Source organism: Geotrypetes seraphini, chromosome 3 (assembly GCF_902459505.1).
Source record: "Geotrypetes seraphini chromosome 3, aGeoSer1.1, whole genome shotgun sequence".
NCBI lineage: Eukaryota > Metazoa > Chordata > Amphibia > Gymnophiona > Dermophiidae > Geotrypetes > Geotrypetes seraphini.
In genome coordinates, this window is record NC_047086.1 from 214,885,090 (window position 1) to 214,912,648 (window position 27,559).

The 27,559-nt window shown below is 45.4% G+C and overlaps 1 protein-coding gene across 1 annotated transcript in view; it reads right to left on the bottom strand.

Moving 5' to 3' along the window:
- LRP1 (LDL receptor related protein 1) overlaps positions 1-27,559 on the bottom strand; it is a 777,705-nt gene that overhangs the window by 445,255 nt on the left and 304,891 nt on the right. The window contains exons 12-16 of the mRNA XM_033939435.1: positions 26,526-26,706; positions 21,440-21,662; positions 17,866-18,055; positions 4,848-4,973; positions 3,473-3,613 (exon numbers count right to left, since the gene is read on the bottom strand). Coding sequence (XP_033795326.1) covers positions 3,473-3,613; positions 4,848-4,973; positions 17,866-18,055; positions 21,440-21,662; positions 26,526-26,706 — 861 coding nt within the window. The remainder of the gene's footprint in view (positions 1-3,472; positions 3,614-4,847; positions 4,974-17,865; positions 18,056-21,439; positions 21,663-26,525; positions 26,707-27,559) is intronic.

Sequence of the window (27,559 nt, forward strand, 5' to 3'; positions counted from 1 at the left end):
TTTTTTAGATGCCATTTACAGAATTTCCCCCTAGATGTCTATCTAACCGGGTGTTATTCTTCATCTGAAATGCTCTTCAGTATACTATTTGAAGAAATGATGCTGAAAGACACAGTGATCACAGGAAAAGCACTTTAAATATACAAACATTCTGAAAACAATCATTTTCTCCCCCCCCTTCCTCCCATTCATCCGTAAAAGTATAACCACATATAGAAATAATGATGCCTTCCCACCTCCCTCCTACTCTGGATGTGTAAGGAAATTAACTAAAAAGAAAAGGTACATGACAACTAATGTGATTCAACAAATGATGTCAATGGGCTCCACACCCTACTACCTACTTTGCTTCTAAAGGGTGCCTCACTCTGAAAAGGTTCAAGTAGCCCAGGTGTGGAAAGAGACCTCACTTTAGGCTTAGCAGAGGAGTAGTAAATTCCAACTCTAGAGGGTTATAAACATGCCTGGTTTTAAAGGCGAATCAAAACTATAAATTTAAAGACCAGGCCACAGTTGCTCCTCATCATGACAGAAGTAGCTATGCAATTGATAATGAACAACTGGAAAAGTTGGGATAACTTAAATTATAGTTTCTGGTAGGAATCCCTATTCCAGATTTATAAGTTTGAAAATATTATTTCTTTACAGTTGGGACATCATAGTAAATTTAAGGAAATTTGGGGCCCGTTAACAAAATATTGTAAGATATGAATATGAACTATTATCATTATTATTACTACTATTATTTCCCTTTGTTTCATGAATGAACATCATACATATCTAGGTGTGGGGGGGGGGTTAGGGTGGGAAGGGGGAGATAAAACAGTTTTATATTTTATTTTTGGAATAGAGTGCAATATGGTACGTTACTTGAATGTTCATGTGTTTGCACTTTGTATTTGATATCAAAAATGAATAAATAATTTTTTTTAAAAAAAGACCAGGCTACAGTAAATGCATGCAAATCTGTCTCAAATATTTCAGTCCTGGTTAGCCTGCAAACAAGGCATGTGGATGACACTCTAGAAGCAGTTAGCAAAGGGCTTACCAAATCCCTTTCTAGTCTCTGGAAAGGCTCTGTGCATGGCTGAACCCCAAAGTCATTTTTGACTAGAATGTGGGGAAGGAGGGGGTGGACACGATCATAGAATCATCCTTGCTCTTGGCATACAATGATACATCAGACACTAACCACAGACAGGAATGAAACCAATGTTCCCTCTAAATGCTGACATGTTATAACTACAAAAATATTCTTTTGTGCAACTTTTTATAAGCCGAGGGTACTTCAGCAATTATAATGCACATAATATAAGAACATAACAATTGCCGCTGCTGGGTCAGACCAGTGATCCATCGCGCCCAGCAGTCCGCTCACGCGGCGGCCCCCAGGTCAAAGACCTATGCCCTAACCAAGACCCGCCCTACCTGTGTTCGTTCTGGTTTAGCAGGAACTTGTCCAACCTTGTCTTGAATCCCTGGAGGGTGTTTTCCCCTATAACAGACTCCGGAAGAGCATTCCAGTTCTCTACCACTCTCTGGGTGAAGAAGAACTTCCTTATGTTTGTACGGAATTTATCCACTTTTAACTTTAGAGAGTGTTATTTAAGTAATTCTACATTAAGTTACTGTAGCATATCTTTGCTTTAACCCTTTATTTGACATTGTTGCTCAGAAGCAAAGTGTTTTCTATTATTTGGCACTGTTGCTCTCGTTCAACATCAAGTTACATAAAGCAGCTGTTTCACCATCTGCCAATTAAAGGGTTAAATAATTAGAAATCAGGTGGATTAGAAATCCTGATGGTAATGATGGATGGGGGGAGGGAATTTTTATCTTTTGTATAGATACTGATTGATTATAAGTTCTTATTTGATTATTATTATTTGTATGTAAATTGTATTGCACTTTTTGTTGGCATTAAAAACTAAATGAAGTAAAAAAAAAAAAATCAGGTGGACGTGAATGGCTCTGTGCTGCTTCATAACTACTAATTAAACATTCATTGTAGTATTACAAGGGATTTTCATAAAGTTTATGCAGAAATACAACTAAAAAATATACAGAAATACATCTAAAAAAAAAAAAACAGCCTAAATTGGCACTTAGACGATCAGTGAGACAAGTCGTCCAAGTGCCGATAATTGAACTAGGTTTTAGACGTATCTAAAAATAACTTAGGCATTCACAGTGCTGCTGTATGCCCAGAGCTAAAAGGGGCGTTTTAGGAGGAGTGGTGAGGGCAAGATTGGGGCGGAACATGGGTCGTCCTAGACTTAGTCATACTGCATGTATAACCGAAAGTTTAACAACACTGCCTAGGCGGAACTTGGATGTTGTGACTTAGGCCATCTAAAACCAGGTCTAAGTCACAAGAAAGTATCCAAAATAACCAGATAACCACTGTAGGGACAAAGTACAGACCCCTATACACTCCCCCAGTGATCACTGACCCTCCTCCCCCCACTGCCATACAAATCATACTAACAACTGTACATATCTGCCTCCAGAACATCAGCACCTCGCAGCCTGGCATAGGAAAGCCTAGTAGAGCTGCACAGAGGTGGCTTAAGTGGTCTGGGGAGTGGGCTAGTGAACCATGGAGAGGAGGACCCAGGCCCATAAGCCACTCTAACCACTGCATGCATGGTGAAACATGTGCACCCCCCAAAACCATATAAGTGGCACCTGCAGCCATAAGGGCTATTGGGGTGGTAGACAGGTGGGTCTAGTAGGTTCTGAGGGGTGTTTTGGGGGCTCACCATGACCTATAAGGTTGTTGTGGTGAGATGTTTGTGGCACCCTTTTTGCGAAGTTCACAGCAGTGCCCTGTAAGGTACCCCACAACTTTGGTGCAATGTTTGGGTGTCCAGTCCATCACTTTGCTGACCCCGCTCACGTCCAAAAGGTCTTTTTCTAGGTGTTTTTGACTTGGACGAATTTTTGGACGAAAAGTGGTATAAAGATAGACGACTTAGCAGACTGGACATACAGTTAGACAATTTAAAAAAAAAAATTTTGGACGTAGTTTTCGAAAATGGAATGTTTTCTTGTCCGACTTTGGGAGACTAGCGACTTAGGCCCTAAACAAACTTAGACATATCTTTTGATTATGCCCCTCCACTTATTCAATATCTCAAAAACAAATTATATCACTAACTGCAAAGTGAGCTGGCTTGCCTGACAGACTAGTCACATGATATTCTACGACATGCCCTCTTACCACTTTTCCCGCCCCAAACATTTCTCACGAAAATATGAAAGTGCAGAAGCTTTTTGAAGAGCCCTCATGTATTTTCTTGTGCACTTTATGTTTTGTCGTATACATGGGGTTCACAATCTGTATGCATGCACATAGCTTACAGAAAATGCTGGCTGAAACCAGCCAAGCATAGGTGTTAGCCCCAGCAATAACTTTCTATTAGACTGAGGAAGGACCTGAAGAGTTGCAGGATAGGATATAGGTACTTACGGCAGAGCTCAGGTGCCTCGTCGCTGTTGTCCAAACAGTCATTGTCCCCATCACACTTCCAGCGCTCCTGAATGCAGCGACTGTTCTTACAGGCAAACTCCCCTGCCTGGCACTGAGGAGGAGGCACGTAGGATGGGTTGGCTTTGAAAACAAAATAAAAACAAATAGGTAAAGCTAGGGTCCGGCAAATGGAAAAGTGATGTCAAGGTATGGAAAGGCCAGCTTTTCTACAGGGCGTCAACAAGGGCTTTGAGAGAGGGCTCTTAGCCAAGGGCCAGATGTACTAAACAGGATCAGCAAGACCACGTGGGTCCGCTCCAATCCAATTTTTGGCTGATTCTAAAAGAGCTATTGAAGCACTAAAAATTTTGCATGTATATGATTAGCATGGAGGTTCATTGTAATCCCTGTCTCTCCCGTCCGATTGATCGCTGTGAGAATAACTCTCACATGCATAGAGCCAGCAGGGGAAGTTTGAACAGCTGAGAGGCAGAGGAAGCCCCGAAGCAGCCTCCTGCCACTCAACTGTTCGGAGCAGGAGACTGCATGAGAAAAACAGGCAGGAGATATGCCCACTCCTTCCTGCCAATGGAACCCCCCACCCCTACCCCCCAAACCATGCACAGCATCTGCACCATTAAAACAGTGCCGGTAAGACAGGTAAGCGACTGGTCTTGACTAGTCGTTTTTTTTATCGCTTTTTTTGGGTGGCTTTTTTTGTGCATCACCAAGCGATGTTAGTACATCAATTGCTCGAGTAGTTTGCGTGGGGTTTTAATATTAAATAACTAATTTGCACAGCCGGATCAGAAAATGGGCGATCGAGGGGAAAAAACACGCAGTGAGTTGTTTTGTGCATCGGGTCAGCAAATGCGATCGTCCCTAAAGCAGTCAAAACTGGGTTAGCGATGACTGCTGACTTTAGTGCATCCAGGCCCAAGTCTGTAGCTCCCAATCCCTCCATGCATTTTGGAGAAGATACTGTAGCTGCAACAAGCAAACACTGAGCATAAAGCATATCCAACATGTTACTTTTTGTAGTTTTTCTCTAGTCCTATGCCATGTGTGTAAATTAACCCCACAGAGAAGTTGTCTGTGCATTTTGCATTATTATTAGTTTTCATCTGTGTTGTAAGAAATGCCGTCTCTCTGAGCAGGAAACGCTGTGAAAGGCAAACTAGATATCAAGTTTTGGGTTAATTTGAGCAATAGGCAGAACACCCTTCACAGGAAATACTACTACTATGCAAAACAACCAGAGTAGCACAAAATCTGCAACGTACCCAACACATCTTACAATGACAAGTGATGGAAATAGAAATACTTTCACCTGGTGTTTCTTTACTGAAGACACGGGGCACAGCCAGACACCTACCTTTGCAAGTGACCATGTCAATATCCAGGATCTGATCCTCCGCACAAGCACACTGTCTGCTCCCAGGGATGGCCAGACATAGGCTGCTGCAACCACCATTGTTCACACGGCAGGCATTGGACCCCACTGCAAAGACAAAGACCAAGTCACTTTCCTATGGAGACTCTACAAAAAAAATCCACATTGATCAGTGTTGCATATTAAAACAAAACCTTCTCACTGGTCCCACATGCAAGGCTTATGAAGAAATTACTAAGCCATGGAATAGGAGGAGAAGTGCATAGATGGATCGGTAAATGGCTAGAGAACAGAATGCAGAGGGGTAGCATAAAAGGGAAATTCTCGGACTGGGTGAAGGTGACTAGTGTAATGCCCCAGGGCTCGGTTCTTGGGCCTATTTTGTTCAATATTTTTATAAACGATCTTGAGGAGGAAACAACATCCAATATAATAAAGTTCGCCGATGATACAAAATTATGTCGGGCGGTTGGCTCTCAAAGGGACTGCGAGGAGCTTCAGAAGGATCTGAGACAGCTGGAAACATGGGCAACAAAGTGGCAGATGAATTTTAACATAAATAAATGCAAGGTGATGCATCTAGGAAAGAAGAATAAAGAACAAGAGTATACAATGTTTGGGGTAACATTAGCAAAATGCGAACATGAAAGGGATTTGGGGGTACTGATTGACAGAACCCTAAAGCCATCGGCGCAATGTGTGGCGGCGGCGAAGAGAGCAAACAGGATGTTGGGCATGATTAAGAAAGGGATCATGAGTAGATCGGAAGAAGTCATAATGCCACTTTATAGAGCAATGGTCAGACCACATTTAGAATACTGTGTCCAACACTGGTCTCCTTACCTCAAGAACTCTGTTGGAGAAGGTGCAAAGGCGAGCCACGAAACTAGTCAAAGGAATGAAAAATTTGAGCTACGAAGAACGCCTCAGGAAACTGGGACTGTTCACACTCGAGAGGAGAAGACTGAGAGGCGATTTGATAGAGACTTTTAAAATATTAAAAGGAATTGATAAAATAGACCAAGAAGCATCATTACTAACATTTTCAGATGTTACAGCTTGAAACTGGTTGGCAGCAGGTTCAAGATAAATGCCAGGAAGTTCTGTTTCTCACAACGAGTGGTGGGCGCTTGGAATTCTCTTCCTGAGGATGTTGTGGCGGAGAATACTCTACTGGGTTTCAAGCACAAGTTGGATATACACCTTCTTGCAAATCATATTGAGGGATACGGTAATTTCAGGTTTTCATAATAGAGAACCTAAATGGGCCGCTGCATGACCTCGGTCTGATCCGGTGAAGGCATTTCTTATGTTCTTATGTTCTACTGGTGAAAAGAAGAGAAAATGAGAGCCAGCATGGTTAAAAGGTGAAGTGAAAGAAGCTATTGGAGCAAAATAAACCATCCTGGAATGCGCTTCCAGAGGACGTTATAGGGCAGAGTACGGTACTGGGGTTTAAGAAAGGATTGGACAATTTCCTGCTGGAAAAGGGGATAGAGGGGTATAGATAGAGGATTACTGCACAGGTCCTGGACCTGTTGGGCCGCCGCGTGAGCGGACTGCTGGGCATGATGGACCTCAGGTCTGACCCAGCGGAGGCATTTCTTATGTTCTTAGCCTTTAAAGAATGGAAGAAGGATCGAAATAAAGAAAATAAGAAGAGACATAAGCACTGGCAAGTTAGATACAAAGCATTGATAAGAGAGTAAAAAAAAATAATATTAAAAGAAACTTGCTAAAGAGGCAAAAATTCATAGTACAATTTTTTTAAGTACATCAGAAGCAGAAAACCTGTAAAGGAGTCCGAGGGACCGTTGGGTCAAGAAGAAAAACAGGTGCTCAGAGAGAATAACGCCATAGTGGACAGACTGCAGGAATTCTTTGTTTTAGTCTTTACGGAAGAAGATGTAAGAGATCAACCTGAACCAGAAATGGGTTTCAAGGGTGATGATGTGGAAGAACTGAAAGAAGAAATCTCAGTGAACCTGGAAGACATACTAAGCCAAACTGACAAGTTCAAGAGTGATAAATCCCTGGACCAGATGGTATACATCCCAGGGATTGCTGATCTGCTGTTAGTGATCTGTAACCTGTCACTAAAATCATCTGTCCTACCTGAAGATTGAAGGGTGGCTAATGATTCACCAATTTTTAAATAGGGTTCTAGGAGAGATCTGGGAAATTGCAGACCAGTAAGTCTGACTTCAGTGCCGAGCAAAATAATGGAGGCAATTATAAAAAATAAAATTGTAGAACACGTAGACAAACATGATGTAATGGAACAGAGTCAGTATGGGTTCAGCCAAGTCATGCCTTACTAATTTGTTTGACTTCTTTGAAGGTGTGAATAAACATGTGGATAAAGGTGAGTCGGTTGATGTAATGTATCTAGATTTCCAGAAAGCTTTTGACAAAGTTCCTCAAGAGAGGCTTCTGAGAAAAATAAAGAGTCATGGGATAAAAGACAATGTTCAGTTGTGGATTAGGAATTGGTTATCGGACAGAAAACAGAGGGTTGGGTTAAATGGGCCATTTTTCTCAATAGAGGAGGGTAAATAGTGGAGTGCTTCAGGGATCTCTACTGGGACTGGTGCTATTTAACTTATTTATAAATGATCTGGAAACTGGAATGGCAAGTGAAGTGATTAAATTTGCAGATGACACTAAACTGTTCAAAGTTGTTAAAAAAACAAGTAGACTGTGAAACATTGCAGACAGACCTTAGGAAATTGGAAGACTGGGCAACCAAATGGCAGATGACATTTAATGTGGACAAATGCAAAGTGATGCATATTGGAAAGAATAACACAAATCATATTTACCAGATGCTAGGGTACACCATGGGGGTCAGCACCCAAGAAAAAGATCTGGGTGTCATTTTAGACAGTACACTGAAACTTTTTGCCCAATGGTTGGTGGTAGCCAAAAAAGCAAACAAGTTGCTAGGAATTATTAGAAAAAAGATGATAAAGAAAAGTAAGAATGTTATAAAGCCTCTGTATCACTCCATGGTGTGACCTCACCATGAGTACTGCATTCAATTCTGGTTGCCTTACCTCAAAAAAGATACAGTGGAACTAGAAAATGTTCAAAGAGCAACCAAAATGATAAAAGGGATGGAACTCCTCTCCTATGAGGAAAAACTAAAGGTGTTGGGGCTCTTCAGCTTGGAAAAGAGATGGCTGAGGGAAGATATGATTGAAGGCTACAAAATCCTAAGTGGTGTAGAACAAGTGGATCGATGTTTTTTTTACTCCATCAAAAATTACAAAGACTAGAGGACACTTGTTGAAGTTAGAGGGAAATACTTTTAAAACCAAAAGGAGGAAATATTTTTTCACTCAGAGAATAGTTAAACTCTGGAATGCATTGCCAGAGAATTTGGTAACAGCATTTAATGTAGCTGGTTTTAAAAAAGGTTCGGACAAGTTACTGGAGGAAAAGTCCATAGTCTGCTATTGAGACAGACATGGGAGAAGCCACTACTTGCCCTGGATCGGTACCATGGAATGTTGCTACTATTTGGGTTTCTGCCAGATACTTGTAACCTGGATTGGCCACAATGAAGATGGGAGACTAGGCTAGATGGACCATTGGTCTGACCCAGTAAGATTATTCTTATATTCTTATACCATGATTAAGGAAAGGAATGTTGTTATTCGTGGTACATCCTCAGCATATTAGACTACTGCAATATCATTTACTTAAGCTCCACAAAAAAAACCATCAGGAGACTCAAAATGATCCAGAACACTGCTATCCGCCTCATATTCGGCCTGAAAAAAATGGGAACACATCACCCCTTTCTACCACAAGCTCCACTGGCTGCCATTAGAATCCAGAGTCCTATTCAAATTCGCCTGCTTCTGCTATAAAACAGTATTTGGTTTATCCCCAAGCTACATCATCCCTCACTTCGCCCTAAATCACAGCATCAAGGACTCCCGCAGAATCCAACTATTCGCCTACCCCTCCCTCAAACTTTGCCACTCAAAAAAATTCCTCGACAAAACCCTCGCCTTCCAAGCCACTAAGCTAAACCCATGGTTATCCCAAATGGCCCTCAAGGCCCCCAACTACCTCGGCTTTAGAAAACTACTCAAAACCCGCCTCTTCCAAGACCAGGATCCCAACGCCCCTTCCATCTAACATCCCCTCTCCCCTCCACATCCTTCCCTCACCCCCCCCTGGCAACTTTGATCAATTTGTTATTGAACCGCTTGTAACCCCGCTCAACTGATGTAAACCACTTGTAACCTTGTTTAATTGATGTGAACCGCCTAGAACTCTTCCGGGTATGGTGGGATACAAAAATAAAGTTATTATTATTATTATTATTACATTATAACATAACATCTTAGCTCTGTTTCTAAAACCCACTCAGAGTTATCCTTTCAGTCACTTTGGCCTAGATTCACTAAACTCACCGCTCTGAATCACTGTTGGGCGATTCGTGGCCGAGTTTTGCCGAGCAACTGATTCACTACAGATTCAGCATGCAAATGATCTGATCGGACGCATGCCCACAAGCAATCCCACAGATCACTGTAGAACGATCAAGACGCTTGCCCAGATTATCCTTGGTGGTAGATGCCATTTGCGCACGCGCTTGCTCTTCGCACAAGCGAGCTCAAAATAAAGGGGGAGGGGTGGCTGCAGTTTACTTGCTGGCCCTACGAGTGGACATTTTAAAGGAATGATTTTTTGTGCAGCCAGATTATGGAACAGAACACACTGTTTGTAAAGCCAGATTATGGAACATAACACGCTTTAAACCCGTGGGTTAAACCCACAGGCTAGCACTGCACTTTTTGCAGAAAGGGAGTTTGTATGCATATGTATAGATACCGTTTTATATTTTTTATTTTGATGGCCAGGGTGACAAAGAGCAGGAGAGTCAGCAAAGACAGTAAGCGACTGGGTCCTCAGCAGTCGCTTCATTTCGGATCGGCAAACCCAATTGGTGTTTCCTCTTCTGCTTAGTGAATCGATGCCTTCCTATCTATGCATGCCATTTCCCCTCATTGGTGTGGGCGGATCAGATCGGGTGGGAGATTGACCAGTAGAAGAACAAAGGTGTTGATGCCCCTGTACAGGTTGTTGGTGAGGCTCCACTTGCAGTATTGTGTTCAGTTTTGGCGACCGTATCTGGCGAAGGACACAAAAAGGCTTGAAGCGGTCCAAAGGAGGGTGACGAAAATGATAGGAGGTTTGCGACAAAAGACGTATGAGGAGAGACTGGAAGCCCTGAATATGTATACCTTAGAGAAAAGGAGTGACAGGGGAGATATGATTCAGACGTTCAAATACTTGAAAGGTATTAATGTAGAACAAAATCTTTTCCAGAGAAAGGAAAATGATAAAACCAGAGGGCATAATTTGAAGCTGAGGGGAGAAAGACTCAAGAGCAATATAAGGAAATTCTTCTTTACGGAGAGAGGTGGTGGAGAGAAAAACGGTGACAGAGTTCAAAAAAGCGTGGGATGAACACAGAGGATCTAGAATCAGAAAATAATAGTAAATATTGAAGAACTAAGGCCAGTACTGGGCAGACTTGCACGGTCTGTGTCTGTATATGGCCGTTTGGGGGAGGTTGGGCTGGGGAGGGCTTCAATGGTTGGGAGTGAGCTTTGACGGAGACTTCAGTAGTTGGAACCTAAGAACAGTACCGGGCAAAGCTTTAGATCCTTGCCCAGAAATAGCTAAGGAGAAGAAGAAGAAGGAAAAAAAAAAACCAAATTTTTAGATTGAATCAGATTGGGCACACTAGATGGTCTATTCGGATCTTTATCTGCCGTCATCTACTATGTTATTATGATCTGGCAGAAGGTTAATGAATTGGATCGGGAAACAATCGCAAACTGGTCGGGACACGATCGGTGAGTTTAGTGAATCTAGGTCCTTGAGGGCAATTCTATAATTGGGCACCAAACCTTTGCCAACAAGAAGGTATGAAATAGGAGCCTATACTCCAAAGAACCTAGGCACCTAGGTTCCATTCTAGAATACTAGAATAACCCAGTATAAATGTCCCCAATATTTAGGCATGGCTAAAGAGCTGGTTTATGTGTGAGCACATAAGTGCAGCAGGGTCATGCATAACTTACAGCATTCTGTAAGTTACGTCGCCAGTGGAAGCCCCACCTACATCCTGCCTCTACCATCCCCGCTCTTGCAAATACACGCTATGTAGGTTAAGTGCTATTCTGCAGATACCTGCTTAGGCAGCATGCTAGCACAAACACACGTCTATATTAGAATTCTAAACATTTACGCATGTAACACAGACAGAAACTTTAGCACCTAGGTTATAGACTTGCGCGAAGTGGCACGGTTCGGGGGGGTGGCCGATCGCCGTCATGGCAGGGGAGATGAGCCATCTCTCCTGCCGCGATAGTTGTGGTGGGGGTTGGGAAGGTTGCCGGGGCCGCTGAGCTCATATAAGTGCAGACTAGGCAACCTGCCTAAACTTTTGGTTATACCTGCTGTACGCCTATGTCTAGGTCGGCCCACCTCCCGCCTTTTCCCCTCCTCTAAAAACGCCTTTTTTTGTTCTATGCGTTTAGAGGCAGAGGAAAGGCCTAAACTGGTTTTAGATACGCCTAAAACCAGCTTTGGTTATGGGTACTTGGACAATCAGGCTTTTTGATCGTCCAAATACCCATTTAGGCCACTTTGTAGACTTTTTTTTTTATTATTATTATGAGCCCCATATTCTTTTTCTTATTGTGTTCTTTGATATTTTTTTTTTTTGGTTGCAGTGGTTAGTAATATTTCCAGAAGGTTTTTCTGGGTACAATGATGAGTTGATCCAGCCACCCTAAAGGGCAAGTGGGTTCCTGATATTTTGAATACTCGGTTTATTCATTTTTTAACCTTTTTGCTGGGATTTAGTTATGAACATTTTTTTGATAAATATCTCTGGAGTTTTTTTTGGAGCTCTAGATTGTCAGAATGGGTCCTGTACTGGTTTTATACCAGCGCTTACAGCCAGGAACTTGTGGTTCTAATTTCCCTATTGTATTTCCTAAGGCAACGCTTCAAGTCTGTGAATGCAATGCTAAACTCAGGGCTGGATCAACTTATCCTGAAAATCTGAAGCCAGCTGGCAACCCCATCACCAAATAAGGAACCGCAGATCAGAAATAGAAACCACAAGAAGCCAAGTTCTGCATGTAGTGAGGAAATGGAGAAAGAGAAACAAACACATTTCTTCTCCTACTGTGCAAAATACAAAGATGACAGAGATGTAAATTCCCAAAGCTGAGGGAGTCCAATCAGTACATTTTAAATGAATTTTCTGTTTTATCTTTTTTTGTCTGGACCTTTTCCAGGTGATATTCAAAACAATTTAACCAGCCGGAAACATTCACTGACCAGTTAAATCACTTATTTGTGGCTATTACCCAGCACTTATCCGGTTATCTCTGCTGAAAATAAACAGTAAGCACCAAAATTCAAGTGACTAACTCGTGGGCATTCCTTTCTTCTGATGCTCAACCCTTCATCAGTTTAAGCCAGGAATGGGCAGCCAGGATATATTATTGTTTTGTTGTTTATCCTTTTTATTTTGTTTCAAAAGGAATGTTATTAATAGTCTGCAGGCCCATCAGGCACCTCTCTTCACCCTTTACTCCCTAATACTTCCTTTCCTATATCACATCCCTTTCTCCTCCTCCCACCACCTCCCTCCTTATCTAACACTTTCCCTTTCAAGGATCTCCCTGTCTCCCAGAAGCGTCCCCCTCCCCCCACACTTTTCACATTCCTCCTCATGGGATCCCCCCTCCCCTGATCAGGCATCTCCTTTCCTAATATGCATCTCCTCCCTTTCTCCATCAGATACCACTCCTTTCCACATCAGGTGCTCCTGCTTTCCACATCAGGGGGCTGCTTTCCACTCCATGGAATCCCCTAAGCCCCCTCCTCCCACCTCACACAGTTAGTTTGTAGTAGTGCTGCCCGATTCAGGAAAAAAATTTTTGATTCAATTCGACTCAGCCTATTGAATTGGTTTTTTGATTCGATTCGATTTTCCCGCCCAAATGGGTGTTTTTTTTCAAACATCCTGGTGGGTTTTTTTTATAGCCTCTTCACCCCCTTTGCCTTCTCCTAACCACACTGGCGCTGTGGTGTAAACAAAATAAACAAACAAAAAAGACTTTTCCTCTCTCTGTTAAATCCTAGCTCATGTTTGCGGTCTAACACCAGCTCTGGCAGGATACATGTTTCAAATCTGACATATTGTAATCACAAAACAGAAAATAAAATTAGTTTTTCTACCTTTTGTTGTCTGGTCATTATTCAAATCTTGTTGGTCCCAAGTTCTGGTTGTCTTCTGATAACTTGCTTGCCAGGGTCTCCTTCTTTCTTCTTTCTCCGTTCTAACCATCCATCTGCCATCTCTGTCCTCCCCTTCCATTTCCCTTCCCTCCCCAGGAGGTCTGGTATCTTTCCTTTTTTTCATCTCCCTCCCCAGATCCACCTTTTCTTAACTACCCTTTCATCCAGCATCTCTCCCTCCTTCCCCACCACCCCAGGGTCCACCATCTCTCCCTTTCTTTTCCCAATTACCCTCCTATCCAGTATCTCTATACCCCCTCCACAGTACACCATCCCTTGTGTACAACTTCTCTCCCTTTCTGTTCCTTCCCTCCCTAAATCCCATTGTCCATCATCTCTCTCCCTCGCCTCTATTTTTAGACCCATTATTTCTTCCCCCCAAAAGTCCGGCATATACACGTCTCTTTGAATCCCCCCTTCCCTCCCTCCCTCCGTGTACTTCTACACCAGGGCCCCCCTCCCCTGAATGTCTATTCCCCCTGAAGGCCTGCACTTCCCCTTAAAGGCCTGCACCCCACCATGAAGGCCTGTTCCCCCCATCCCTGAAGGCCTGTCACCCCCCTTGAAGGCTTGTTCCCCCCTTAAAGGTCTGTCCCCCCTGAAGGCCTACCTGTCCTCCCTGAAGGCCTATGCCACCATCCCTGGCCTGTCCCCCCCCCCCTTAAAGGCCTGTTCCCCCCTTGAAGGCTTGTTTCTCCCTTAAAGGCCTGTTCCCCCCTTAAAGGCCTGTTCCCCCTTAAAGGCCTGTCCCCCTTAAAGGCCTGTTCCCCCATTAAAAGCTTGAACCCTCTCTTGAAGGTCTGCACCCCCCCTTGAAGGTGTGTTCCCCCTTAAAGGTCTGCACCCCCCCTTGAAGGCCTGTCCCCCTTGAAGGCCTGTTCCCCCCTTGAAGACCTGTACCTCCCTTAAAGGCCTGCCCCCCCCCCCCCTTGAAGGCCTGCACCTCCCAAGGCCTGTCCCCCTGAAGGCCTGTCCCACCCCCACCACTCCGAAGGACTGTGCACCCCCCCCCCCCGGAAGGCCTCCGTGTTCCCCCTGGCCTCCCCGCACCGTTTACCTTATAGGTGCAGCCTGCAGAGAAGATCGCGGTTATAGCGTCTTTGCAAACTGCTTTGAGCTGTTTCCTCTGCTGCGGTCCCGCCCCTCATCTGACATCAGAGGCAGGATTGTGGCGGAGGAAACAGCTCAAAGCAGTTTGCAAAGACACTATAACCGCAATCTTCTCTGCAGGCTGCACCTATAAGGTAAATGGTGCAGGGAGGCCAAGGTGGGAAGCCGGATGCCGTGGGGGGAAGCCGGACGCCAGGGGGGGAAGCCGGACAGCAGCACAGCAGCACTTCCCGACTGACCCTCCCTCCTCGCCCTCTAAAGCAGGTGTGTCAGCGGCCAGCCAGCAAGAGCAGTGCTGCCGCTCCTGCTTTATGGGGCGAGGGTCCAAATCAGGAAGCCAATTTTTTTGTTGTTTTAAATCGATTTGAATCGATTCACCCGAAGTGAATCGGTGAACTGATTTGAATCGTGAATCAGGCAGCACTAGTTTATAGTCGTACCACCTTTCCCTCTCATCTCCTCTCTCCTGGTTGCAGCATTGACAGTCAGTCTGCCTCTCTATAGCTGCTGTAGCTGCTGGCTGCGCTCCCCCTCCCTCCCCACCTTAGTTCACTGATCTTCTCTTTAAAGCAGTGGGGTACTCTGTATCTTAAGACACATCATGCAGTTCAATAAGAAAATCAATGAACTGCAGGGAGGGGGCAGTCCATCACTAGCAATTGCAGAGAAATGAGACAAGGGGGGGAGAGAACAAGGAGAAAGACATGAGGTTAAATGACATTCCTGATTGACCAACTATGCTCAACTGGACAGTACAGTGTCCAACTGGACACTATTTCCCCAATTCTATAAACTTGGGCATACAACTTTACATTTAGCATGCAAATTTGAGTGCCAGGGCTTAATATGTAGGCAAAAAAAAGGCTGGAACTGTGGAGCCGGAGTGGGGGCAGCAGCAACAGGAAAAGATGAACTGAATTAGTGAGTAAAAGTGACTGTTCTCTGCTCTACTCCAGACTCACTCCATCCCCTACTGCAGGCTTCCTAAAAGGGAGGTGCTGGAGCAAACACTCCTGCTGCTCTGAAGTCTGAAAAGTGGTGGAACTGCAGTTCTAGGCTGTTCCCACATAAATTAAGTTCTGTTGGATGCCCATTTTGTAGTAAGGCCAGTTGTGTGCACTAGAGAATGATACCAGAACTCATTTTCCCATCCTGATGAGTTCTTTTCCTGTCTCTGCCCCCATTCCTGCAAGCTGTGTCCTCATCTGCAAGTCATAAGTGTTCGAGGCTTGTGCTGTTAAGGTAAAGCTTACAGGAATGGGGCAAGGACAGGCACAGCGACAAAATTAGAGGGGATGGGGCAGGGAAATTGAGTTCCTGTGGGGACAGGGACAAATTTGTCCCCATGTCATTCTCTAGTGTACACTACTCAGTTTAATAATTGCCTGTTATATATTTGAATATAAACTGACCCAAGTATAAACTAGTGCTGCCTGATTCAAGAAAAAAAATTTTGATTCGATTTGATTCAGCCTATTGAATAGATTTTTTGATTCGATTTTCCTGCCCAATTGGGTACTGTTGTTTTTTTCAAATGTCCTGGCAGGTTTATTTTGTAGCCTCTTCACCCACCCCACCTCCTTTGCCCTCTCCTACCCATGCTGGCGCTGTGGTATAAACAAAATAAACAAACAAAAAAGACTTCCTCTCTCTGTTAGATCCTAGCTCACATTCGCTGTCTAACACCAGCTCTGGCAGGATACACATTTCAAATCTGACATACTGTAATCAGAAAACAGAAAATAAAATTATTTTTTCTACCTTTTGTTGTCTGGCCATTATTCAAATCATGTTGGTCCCAGGCTCTGGTTTCTGTTTGGCTTTTGTTAACTTGCTTGCCAGGGTCTCCTGCCCATTTGACATCTTCTTCTTTCTCAGTGCTCACCACCCATCTTCCATCTCTGTCCTCCCCTTCCATTTCCCTTCCCTTCCTCAGAGGTCTGGCACCTCTCCTTTTTTTTTGTCTCCATCCCCGCAGTCCAGCATTTCTCTAATGACCACTCCCCACAGTCCAGTATTTCTAATCCCCCTTTCCTCCACACCATCCCTTGGGTTCAACTTCCCTCCTTCCTTCCATTCCATTGTCCACCATTTCTCTCCCTGTCCTCTGTTTTAAAACACATTATTTCTTCTCCTTCCCCCCAACCTCAGTCTGGCATATGCCCCTCTCTTTGGACCCCCTCCCTCCGTTCACTTCTAATAGCTTCACCAGTGGGCCCCCCCTTGAAGGACGGCATGTTTCCCCCTTCTCTCCACCATCATCCAGCTTCCCCACGGCCTCCCAGTCTCATTTTCAAAACTAATTACGGCCTGCAGATCACTGGTGATGTAGCGATTCTAGGAGGCTGCCGTCGGCCTCCATTGCACATTCCCTCTACTGCGGTCCAGCCCCTCCTCTGACATCACATTCTGTTTTGGTCTGGGATGGACCACGTCAGAGGAAAAGTGCAAACTCACTTTGCTAATGCTCCCGGCGGCTTCAAGATTGGACTGCAGCATGGAGGAGGTTGGGGAGGAGAGCCGGTGCGTTTGAGGCTAAACCCAGAAAAACTCCCTCAAGTAAAAAAAAAACAAAAAACATCCAGAAACCCGGACAGTCTTCAAAAAAGAAAATATGTCTGGGTAAACCTGGATATATGGTTGCACCTAAACCCTTCTTTTACTAAACCACGACAGAAATTTTTACTGTAGTCCAGACGCTCACAGAATTCCTATGAGCGTCGGAGCAGCGTCAAAGCATTTAGCGCCCCAGGCCATGGTAAAAACCTCTATTGCGGCTTGTAATAGAGGGTCAAAGTCAGGTGTAAAACTGCAGAACTGCCACTACAGAATTTGTGTTCAGTGCGTATCATCCTTCGGCCTACATTTTGGCACCTTTTATAGACTTTACCCCTATACCACTAGCTAACACACTGGACGATTCGATCAAAAAGGGCACAGTTGTCTGACTTAGTCCTAGCTGACACAAAGAGAAGCCACCGAAGGGAGTGCAGACCGCTGCAGGACCTCACACAGGTCAAGATCAGGGAGAGAATCATCACTGGGGAAATAAATATGCCCAGATCATTTATTTAGTTGAGAACATTTCTAGCCTTCATATCCACAGTTCCGAGCGAAGTACATTAAAACATGCATAAAAGATAAAACATTAAGGGCGCCTTTTACGAAGCCGCATTAGCGGTTTAACGCGCGTAATAGCGCGCGCTAATTTGCCGGCCGCGCTAGCCGCTACCGCCTCCTCTTGAGCAGGCGGTAGTTTTTTGGCTAGCGCGGGGATTAGCGCGTGCGATAAAGCCGCCGGAAAAGGAGCCCTAAATAAAAAACACAAACCTAAAACAATATCTCATTCATAATATCAGCAATCGTATGTAACAGGAAAACCCAACGGAGACATACAATCCCATATCACCACACATACCCTGTAAACAGAACAGTCACAATAGCAGCTTTGAAACCAGGCTGAATGCATCAGAGATACAAGCCATTACAATGGACTATAACATGGTACTTCACCAATTTGCCAGCCTCACCACCGGCAGGAGCGTACCTTGCTGCTGCTGAGCGTCATACATCCGGATCTCAAAGATAGGGGGTCTCTCATTTCGGAGTGAAATGACAGACTTGGTTGTCTGGTCAAGGCGATAGATGCTCCCACTCCGGTACTCTGTCCAGAAAAGGTAGTTACCATAGTGGCAGAGGCCAAAAGCGTGGTTCAGCTCTGTGCCTTCGTACACAACCTGTAAAAGAAGGGACAGATTTCCTCAGACATCCATCCATCTGACAGTTCAATGAGCAACAAGTCAAGTGTTCATGCATCTATATGGAATCTTCTACTGGACTAGAAAGCAAAGGTCAAATCCATCAGAGACCATGGTCTATGGCTATCCAACTGACTTACCCCCACCCCCATAGTATGAAGTTGTAAACAGTTTATCTTTGCCATAACAATATGGCTCAGAGAAAAGCACATGGGAGATCAAATTAATAGAACTGTTTATCTACACCTCTTTCTCAATTTAGGTGATCAGGAGCAGTATAAGCTCTGAGCATTTGTTCCGTCTGTCCTAATTAGACTGTAAGCTTTTCTGAACAGGAACCATCTATTATATACTGAATGTACAGCTCAGTGTATGCCTTTCGGCACTTTAGAAATGATAAATAGTAGTAGTAGCAAAGCATATAGAACAAAATAAATGTACCCAGGGGTTCCATCCAAGTATGTCTCACCCTCCTCTCACCCTCCCCCCAGCTACCCAAGATAGGAACAGAACAACTCTAAAGGACCTAGGCCTAGATTCTCAAAATATCACGTTAAAAACCATCGGGTCGCTGTCACAGCCGTTATATTAGTGATATTCAAAAAGCGTTAATGCAAATAAAGTTGGCGGAGAGTAGTGAAGATTCGCTAAATTTGCATGTGCCCAGGTTGTTTAAGGGCCTTTTTGTGGGCGGAACCTTAGGCGTCTGGGCCAATCAGAGCCTTAGGCTACTTCCTGATGCATCTGATCAGTGCCTAAGGCTCTGATTGGCCCAGGTTATTTAAGGCCCCTCCTGTGGGCAGGGCCTTAGGCATCTGGGCCAATCAGAGCTCTAGGCTTCTTCCTGGTGCATCCAGGGAGGGGCCTAAGGCTCTGATTGGCCCCGACGCTTAAGGCACCACCCATAATAGGTGTCTTAAAAAACCTGAGCCAAACAGAGCCTTAGGCCCCTCCCAGGTGTATATCAGGATGCACCAGGGAAGAGAAGGCCCACCATTTTGAAGAGGCAGTCCTGCTAGCCAGAGGGAGTAGGCATCCCTGTAGCCAGCCATCTACCGTATTTTCACGCAGATAACGCGCACCCGTGTAAAACGCGCACACGGGTATAGCGCGCAGAAACCACGATTTTATGTACAAAAACTTTTGTATACCGCGCTCACGGGTATACCGCGCATGCTGCCCGACTGTCCTTTCGCCCGCCCCGACTCTCCTCTGGCCACCCCGACTCTCCTTTCGCCCTCCCCGACTCTCCGTGCGCTGTCCCGACTCTCCGTTCACCCTCCCTGACTTTCCGTGCACTGCCCCGACTCTCCGTGCGCTGTCCCGACTCTCCGTTCACCCGCCCTGACTTTCCGTGCACTGCCCCGCCTCTCCGTGCGCTGTCCCGACTCTCCTTTCGCCCGCCCTGCCCTCCTCCCAGCTCTGTAAGCATGCGCAATGGTCTGAGCATGCTTGCCGCTTAGTTTTCACCAAGGCTGTTTTTCTGGTGGTGTGCTTTTCACCACGTGGTCGGGTTGGGCCCATGTGCCTCAGGCCGTGCCCCCAGGTGGGACCTAAGGCTCCAGGGCCTATTCTGATTGGCCCACGCGCCTTAGGCCCCACCAGTAGGCGGAGCTTTGGGACGGATGGGCCAATCCGGCCTCATTCCGTCGTTGGCTGCCTGCCGGACAGGCGGGTTTGGCTCCCGTCTGTCCGGCCAACTACCAAAGGTACGGGGAAGGGGGGTGGGGGGGTCGTGGGGGTCAGCCAGGGGGGTCACGGGTCGGCTGGGGGGGCGGTCGGAGGTTCTTGGGGGGGGCGGTCGTTGGAGGGAGGGGGGTTTGCGTCGAGGGCAGGAGGGCCTGGGATCCCTCCTGCCCGTAATGTAGTGCGGGGTGGGGGTAGGGGGTCGCCGTGGCCAGGAGGGTTTGGGCTCCCTCCTGGCCCGATATTGTCGGGGAGTTGGGGAGTCGGCCGGGCAAGAGGGCTTGGGCTCCCTCTTGCTCCGATCGTGGATGCGGGTGCGGATGGGAACGCGTGCGAGCGGTCGTTCGGGGTGGGGTGCGAGCGGTCCTGCTGGGGGGGGGGGTGAATCGGGCGTGGGGTGGGAACTATGTAAAAAAAATTTTGTATACCGCGCTCACGCGTATAACGCGCGAGGGGTATGCGCGGTAGGTAAAAACGCGTATAACGCGCGCGTTATATGCGTGAAAATACGGTAAGTAAGGTAAGGAGGAAAGGGTGGGGGGTCTTCATGGGCACGGGGGGGAGTAGGCATCTTTCCTGTTGCTGGGGGGTGCAGTTGCTTGGTGACAGGAGGTGAGTGGGCATCTCCCAATCGGGGGGGGGGGGGTTGTCAGGGTGTCTGTTGCATGGCAGTGGGAGAGAGTGGGCATCTCTCCCGCTGATGGGGTAGGTGCAGTTGCTTGGCGGTGGGAGGGAGTGGGGTTGTTGGGGTGTCTGTTGCTTGGTGGCAGGAGAAAGTGGGCATCTCTCCCGCTGCTGAAGGGGTGTTGGGGTGTGTTGCTTGGCGGCGGGAGAGAGTGGGCATCTTTCCAGCTACAGGGGGGGGGGGGGCGTTATTAGTGTCGGCGACATGGCAGGAGAGAGTGGGCATCTCTTCTGCTGATCTTCAATTTGGGGTTTTTTATTACTTTAATTTGCGTGGGGGGGTGGAGGTCTGAGCTGTCAAACCTTAGTTTCCTTTCAATGCCCGAGCCAATCATCACTCAGGCACTGATCAGAAAGTAAGGCAACGACAGCTTAGATGTGTCAGTAAATTTTAGATGCAAATGTGGGACGAGGTTAGAGAATTGTTCGACAATTATAGAGAATCGTTCGGAGTGATCATTCAATATTAATGACCTGGTTGTACTACATTTGCTTGGCAGTATCGGAGACTGCTAGAAAACTCGGAAAAGACCTCCTTAAGCCATTTTGATAATCTGCCGCTTAAAATACATGCACGCTAAATCAGCTGGAACCTATTTAGCGAACACGTTAAAGGCAAATTTTTGTTTTGAGAATCTGACTCCTAGTGAGATCAAAAAAGGAGAATCACAAATAAGGAGACTTAACCCATAAACAAATTCTTCCTTTCCACATGTGCCTTCTTCCACCTTTCATCTTCTTCTCCTCATCCTCCCTCCTAACCATCCAAATCTCTCCACCCTTCAAGAACAGTAATTCCATCTTTTTATCTATTTCTTCCCATTCCCATGAAACACTATATCCTTCCACCTTGGTTGTGTAGCCTTCCCCTTATTCAGCTCTCCGCTTTTCTTACTTCCCCATCTGCTTTAACACTCTTCCCTTCCCATCTCTGCAATTGAAAATACATATAAGAGCCACCAGGGTCAGTGGCTTGTGGGGTTTTATACTGGCCTTCCTTTCAGTTCCATTCAGGAAGATCATCTCGATACGGTCATAGAAGGCATCCACCCAGTACAGGATTTTGGCTGGAATATCCAGACTGAGGCCATTGGGCCACAGTACATTCTTGGAGGTCACAAATATGCTGCGGTTAGAGCCATTCATCCAGGCCTTTTCAATCTTCCCTCGCTTGCTCTCTTTGGGGTCCTCCTCCCAGTCAGTCCAGTACATCCACCTTTACAAGACAAGACCCAGTGCATCACACATTTTTTGCAACAAACACAGTAACACAGTAAATGAGGGGCAGAAATCAAAACTGGCTGCAATGGCACGCCATCGCCAATAATCAAAGCAAAACTTAACTCAGACTTTCGCTTTTTTTTTGTCCTTGAAAAATTAGAAGCAGAAACTGCAGCTGTGTTTTCTGCAGTAAGTTCTTCCAATGGGAAATACAGGAGTGGTTTGGTATGTATTTCCAAACTCTTTCTTCACTGTGCCCCTGACACCCCTTTCTCCTTTCTAAGGATAAAAGTGTGTGTGTTGTCAAACACCACATATAACTTTGTTTTTTGCAGAGAGGCTGAGCAGTAATCAAAGCCCCGACAAACACAAGTAAAGTACTATTTTATCCTCAAGGTGTGCACCATTTACTGAAAGAAAAATGTGCCTTTTATTATTTTCAGTCTCCTCAAAATTTATTTTCAGCTATCTGTGTTGTGGTCATGCTTTACATACAAGGTTTGTGTATGAGATCAGCACAGCAACCCTCCACCACTCCTGGTTTATAAGTAGTGAAGGTAAGTAAGAGAAACATTCAGGGAAGGATCCAAAAAGCTCCAATAACACAGTAATAAATACTGTGTTGAGAGTGATTTAAATTTACAGGGTGATGCTCAGCAGTAGAGCATGAAAATAATATGCATGCTATTTGTGCAGACTTATATGAAAAGGCTGATTGCTTCCTTAGAAATCTGGTCAATAAATTTAGAATTGTTTCTAAGGTATTTGGCTGTTTGTCTTTCAAATCCAACATCTAGTTTAACTGAGTGTTCATAATGTTTGGAAAGCACTTCTTTTTTGTTTTTTTCATAAGACCTCAGAACCACCACTCCTCCGTCCCACCAAAGTGTATATACGGGGAGTTACAAATGGTGAAATCCTCACCGGTCTCTTCAAAGTTTTAAATAACATGCATTTCTTAGTGTATTATTACTTAACTTAGTAATGGTGAAATCTTGTTTTTCATGCGGTAAGACCCGACATGTTTCACTGAAGTTTCGTCAGGGGTCTACCCACTACCACAGCCGTGCACTTCAAATCCATTAGTGTTATTTGTGCAGAGCAGCCCTAACAAAAGAGGGAGGAACTGTGCCTGGCGCCTGCTCAGAAGAGCAAAGCGGTAGGCACAGCTCCTCCCCCATCCCTCCTGTTAGGTCAAACATTTTCCTGCCACCGCTACTCTCCTCCACCAACTCAGCTGATCACAGCTCCGGAGCCGCAATCAGCTGAGTCGGCAGGGAGAGCAGGGGCTGCTTGCTCTGCTGCGGGGTTGTGCGCTGGACATAGAAGCACACAACATATGCACAACAGATATCAGTAGGTCCAGACCTGCTGGAAATTTTTGTCCCCTAAAAAGGAGGGCATTCCCTTCTGTGCATCACAAGGAGAGCTCATTTAAATACTAATGAGCCCCTTGAATTGCATTTACATTGGATTCTCGGTGGCTGCTACGAGGATCGGTAACAGCCCTCGAGAACCCTTTTGAACATCAAGAGAAGAGCTCCTGTGCCGGTAAGACTGCTTTAATGAGTTTTACCAGCACAGAAAGCTTTTGAGCATCTGGGCCTCAGAAACTTCAAATATAAATAGCATCTAAGTGCTGGCATGATGGAAGCAGCCCAGTTCTGAAAAGTTAGTCAAAATATACTAGGTCAGTCCACCTTAAACCTGTTTGCTGATATCTGCTGCAAGGGTGAAATAAAACTGCTAAAGAAAGAGACAGTGAGAGAAAAAAATCAGTCAGGTTTTTTTTTTTTCTTTTAAACCTGATGACTTGTTTATGGACCACTTTTGAAACATTGATAATTGAAGTACAGATTAAACAATCTGCAGCCCATACCCGGCAGCCGCCAAGCCTCGCCGAGGCAGTCAGCTGACAGAAATCAGCCATGAAGACTCGAAGCAGAGCTGACAGGAGGGGAGGGGTGGGAGCTGCCTTCTTCTGCTTCATTTGCTAAGGGTCAGCTTTCCAATTTAGTTTGCCTGCCAACTGGCATTTGTAAATAATGAATGAGAAGTGAACAAGCACAAGAATTCCTGGAGTCACAGGCAGGGAGGGGAATGAGTTGGGAGCCAGCTGTGTCCCCCAAGGGAAGGGGAGGGCAGCACTTTCAAGAAAACCCTGTCAGGTTCGTAGCGAAACACACACGCACACACAGAGACAGAAAAGAAAAAGCAGTTCTGAACTTTCTGATGCGACTGCTAATGCGAGAAAATATTTTTCCATGTATTTATATTGTTATGTTTCCATAGTCTCAAAAGTCTCGCCAATGACCCTACAAATATGCACTCGAGCGCTCAGCTGACCTGATCTAATGCATGCGTGTGACAACAAGCAAGCTGCTTATGCTCCCTAGAGTTTAAACCCTATTAGGGATTTTGGATTTAGCTCGCACCTTTTTCATTAATAGCATAACGCGAGTTCCATTTGGATATAGAAGGCATTTATATAAGCAGGTATACTGGCAGTGGTCCACACCACAGACAGAAAAAGCACAGAACGGTTGCTGACGGGTCCTTTGAAAAGAGCAAGGGCTGTTCCACTTCTCAGCAACAAAGAAAGACATAGAGCCTCCCGTGAGCATGTACTGAGAAGACAGGGAGGGCCAACACATGGCAGAAAAAATGGAAAAATGTTGATGTGTGTGTTGTGTTGGATTGAATGCACTTAGATATCAAAATTCCCTGGTATATATTCATCCCTTTTATTACCATCCTTCTGAATATTCTTGAGACACATGTACCTCAAAACTTTAACAGGCTCTTCCCCAATTTACCTGTCTGAGCACCTTGAAATAGCAGGCCCCTCGCGCACACAAAACGCCTACCTATTCACCTTTCCCTCCCTAAAAGGTTGCCTCTACAAGAGATTTATTGATAGAACCCTAGCATTCCAAGCGGGCAAATGGAACAATTGCCTAACCGCCCTCATCTCTAACTCTCCACCCTACCACCTATTCAGGAAGTCACTAAAAACCTACCTCTTCGATAAATTCCGCTAGCTCTCCTTTCTCTCCTTCCCTGCCCCCCCTCCCTGACCTCGTTATGCCTCCCAATCCTCTGACTTCGCCCTCCTGCCAAGCCACTTATGGCCTCTCTTAATCAATCTCTGTTTTATCTAATTCTCCTGTCTATGTCAGGCCTCCACATTATATGCCTTTTCATTGCCATATATGTAACATCGCTGTAAATGTACAGTCTCTTCTTTTGTTAACCGCATTGAACTTCCATGGTATTGCGGTATACAAGAATAAAGTTATTATTATTATTGTTATTATTACCTTCTGGCAGGGATGGCAGAACAATGACCGGGCTACTTCTTTACCTGGAGATAGGCAATGTTTCCTGATCACCCTGGCATATCCTAGCTATCCTGGGCTCTTGAGAAACAGCTGCATGTCAGTGCAGCGTACGGCTCTTCATGGGCTTAACGGTTAGAATAAATGGTCATTTGCATCAGCATAATTCACGTGTTCCTCTCCTGCAATACTGCTTTTCCTACAAAACCATCTTGTGTTATCAGGATTCCTTCATGCTCTAGAGGGGAGGAGCAGCTTAATGGCTACAGCAGTGGGACAAGAACCAAGGAAGTCAGGGTTCAAATCCCACCGCTACTCTGAGATCTTGAAAAAGTCACTTAAGGGCAAATTCTATAAGAAGCGCTCAAAAGTTAGGCGCCTCTAGAGGCACTGTTCAGCGTGATTCAAGTATTATTGGGTGCTGTTTAGTGAATCACGCCGAGAGGCACCTATTTGGGCACCTATTTTGGAGGCGCCCATTAAATAGGCCAGCTCTAGGCACACTTAAATGTGAGGCGCCTAGCTGAGCGCTTAAGCACGCTTAAGAGCAGCGATTCTGTAAGAAGGCGCCTAACACATAGCCACGCCCACGCCTAACATGCCTAGCGCCTATTTTTTTTGAAGGCCGCCTAAATTTTTAGAGGCGCCTTGTTACAGAATCGCACTTTCTTGATAGGCGCCTATGTTTCAATCAGTGCGGATTAAAAAAACCTAATTGAGCTCGTTATTCAATTTAGATAGGCGCCTCCAAAATAGGTGCCTAACTTTAGGCGCTGGTTACAGAATTTGGGCCTTAATCATTCCTTCAGGGACATCCTTAAATTGTAAGCCCTCGAGGGATAGAGAAATGCCCACTATAACTGATCCTTAATTCATCATGAGCTTCTGAGAAAGGCAACGGCTAAATCCAAAATCCCTTTTCCATGCATAATAAATGTATGTGTACACCATGCACTACATCTATTGATTCCCAAGTTCCATATGACTTCTGGGCTTTTCTTCTCAAGCCAAAAAAATAAGAACTTTGTCTGAACCATCGCCATTCTCTCGTTTCATGTTAAGATATAGGTAGTCTGACTGCTTCAAGTTGTGTTCTTGACCATTGCTCAACCTGAATCCTTTGTGAAGTCACTGACCACTGCCCCTGATATTGGCCTAGCTATATCAGAAAGGAAATAAAAACTATACTCTTCAAGAAATCCCTTAATAAAGCTTAATACCATGATAAAGCTTAACCCCCCTCTCACCATCCCCTCCCTAACCCCAGATCCTACTTTTCCCTCTCTTGGAAACCTTCTCTGATCTAATGTTGTAACCCTTCTTCCATAACTCTTTTTGTAATCCGCTTTGAACCGAAAGGTAATGGCGGAATAGAAATCTGTAATGTAATGTAATGTAATGTAATGTATATTCCAGTTCCAGAGAACTGTTCACAGACCAATAGCACTTGATGTGTTTCAGGGAGACCAATGTAATCTCAAGAAACTGTTACTGAGCCAGGCGTATGCTATAATGTTTACCCATTCAGCGGATCCACCACAATGGCCCTGGGATGAGTCATCTTTCCCTCAATAAGGGTTTTCCTGCTCTGTGATGCTTTCTCCAACCGGGCCACGCAAATTATTTTCTTAGGTCCATCGTCCGTCCAGTAGAGGTTGTTCCCCATCCAGTCCACAGCGATGCCTTCCACGTTATGAATGCCTTAAAACACCAATGCACACCTGGTAAGTAAAGGCAGGGCAGAGAACCTGAACTAAGGGTACCTCCTGCTGCCTGTCCAGCCCTATCTAGTTCATCGACAACTTGTGCTAAATGGGGCAACGTTAAACACAAAGGATGTTGTATTCTGTTATCTCATCCAGAGGATGCTGCTGCAATACGTACTAGAGAATGACACGGTGACAAAATTCATCACCGTTCCCGTCCCCGCGGGAAACCATCTTCATGTCATTCTTTAAGGAGAGAGGGAAGAATCAGAGTATGAATGGCCACAACCATTGACCCGCAAGCTTTGCTTTGAAGAATGCTGGTGTAGAAGGACTGAGGTTCAAATAGACAATAGAAAATGACATGGGTTTATTTCCCGCGGTTATCCGCGGAGACGGGAACGGTGATGAATTTTTTCACCATGTCATTCTCTAATACGTACCCCCCTCTTCTACTAAACTGCGCTAGCAGTTTTTAGCGCGGGGAGCCGCGCTGAATGGCCCGCGCTGCTCCCGACGCTCATAGGAACTCTATGAGCGTCGGGAGCAGCGCGGGCCATTCAGCGCGGCTCCCCGCGCTAGAAACCGCTAGCGCAGTTTAATAGAAGAGGCCCTTAGTCTTTATATAGTGGGTTATCAGGGACAAGCATTAGAAAAATGCTGGAGGCTTGTAATAGCGGTGTCAGGTCAAAAGCACGCCGGGACAAAGGCACGCCCAGACAATTGAGCGCAGCGCGGAGGCGCGCGCTGCTCAAAATTACTGTTTTTAGGGTTCCGACGGGGGGGCGAACCCCCTCACTTTACTTAATAGACATCACGCCGCGTTGTGGGGGGTTCTAACCCCCCAC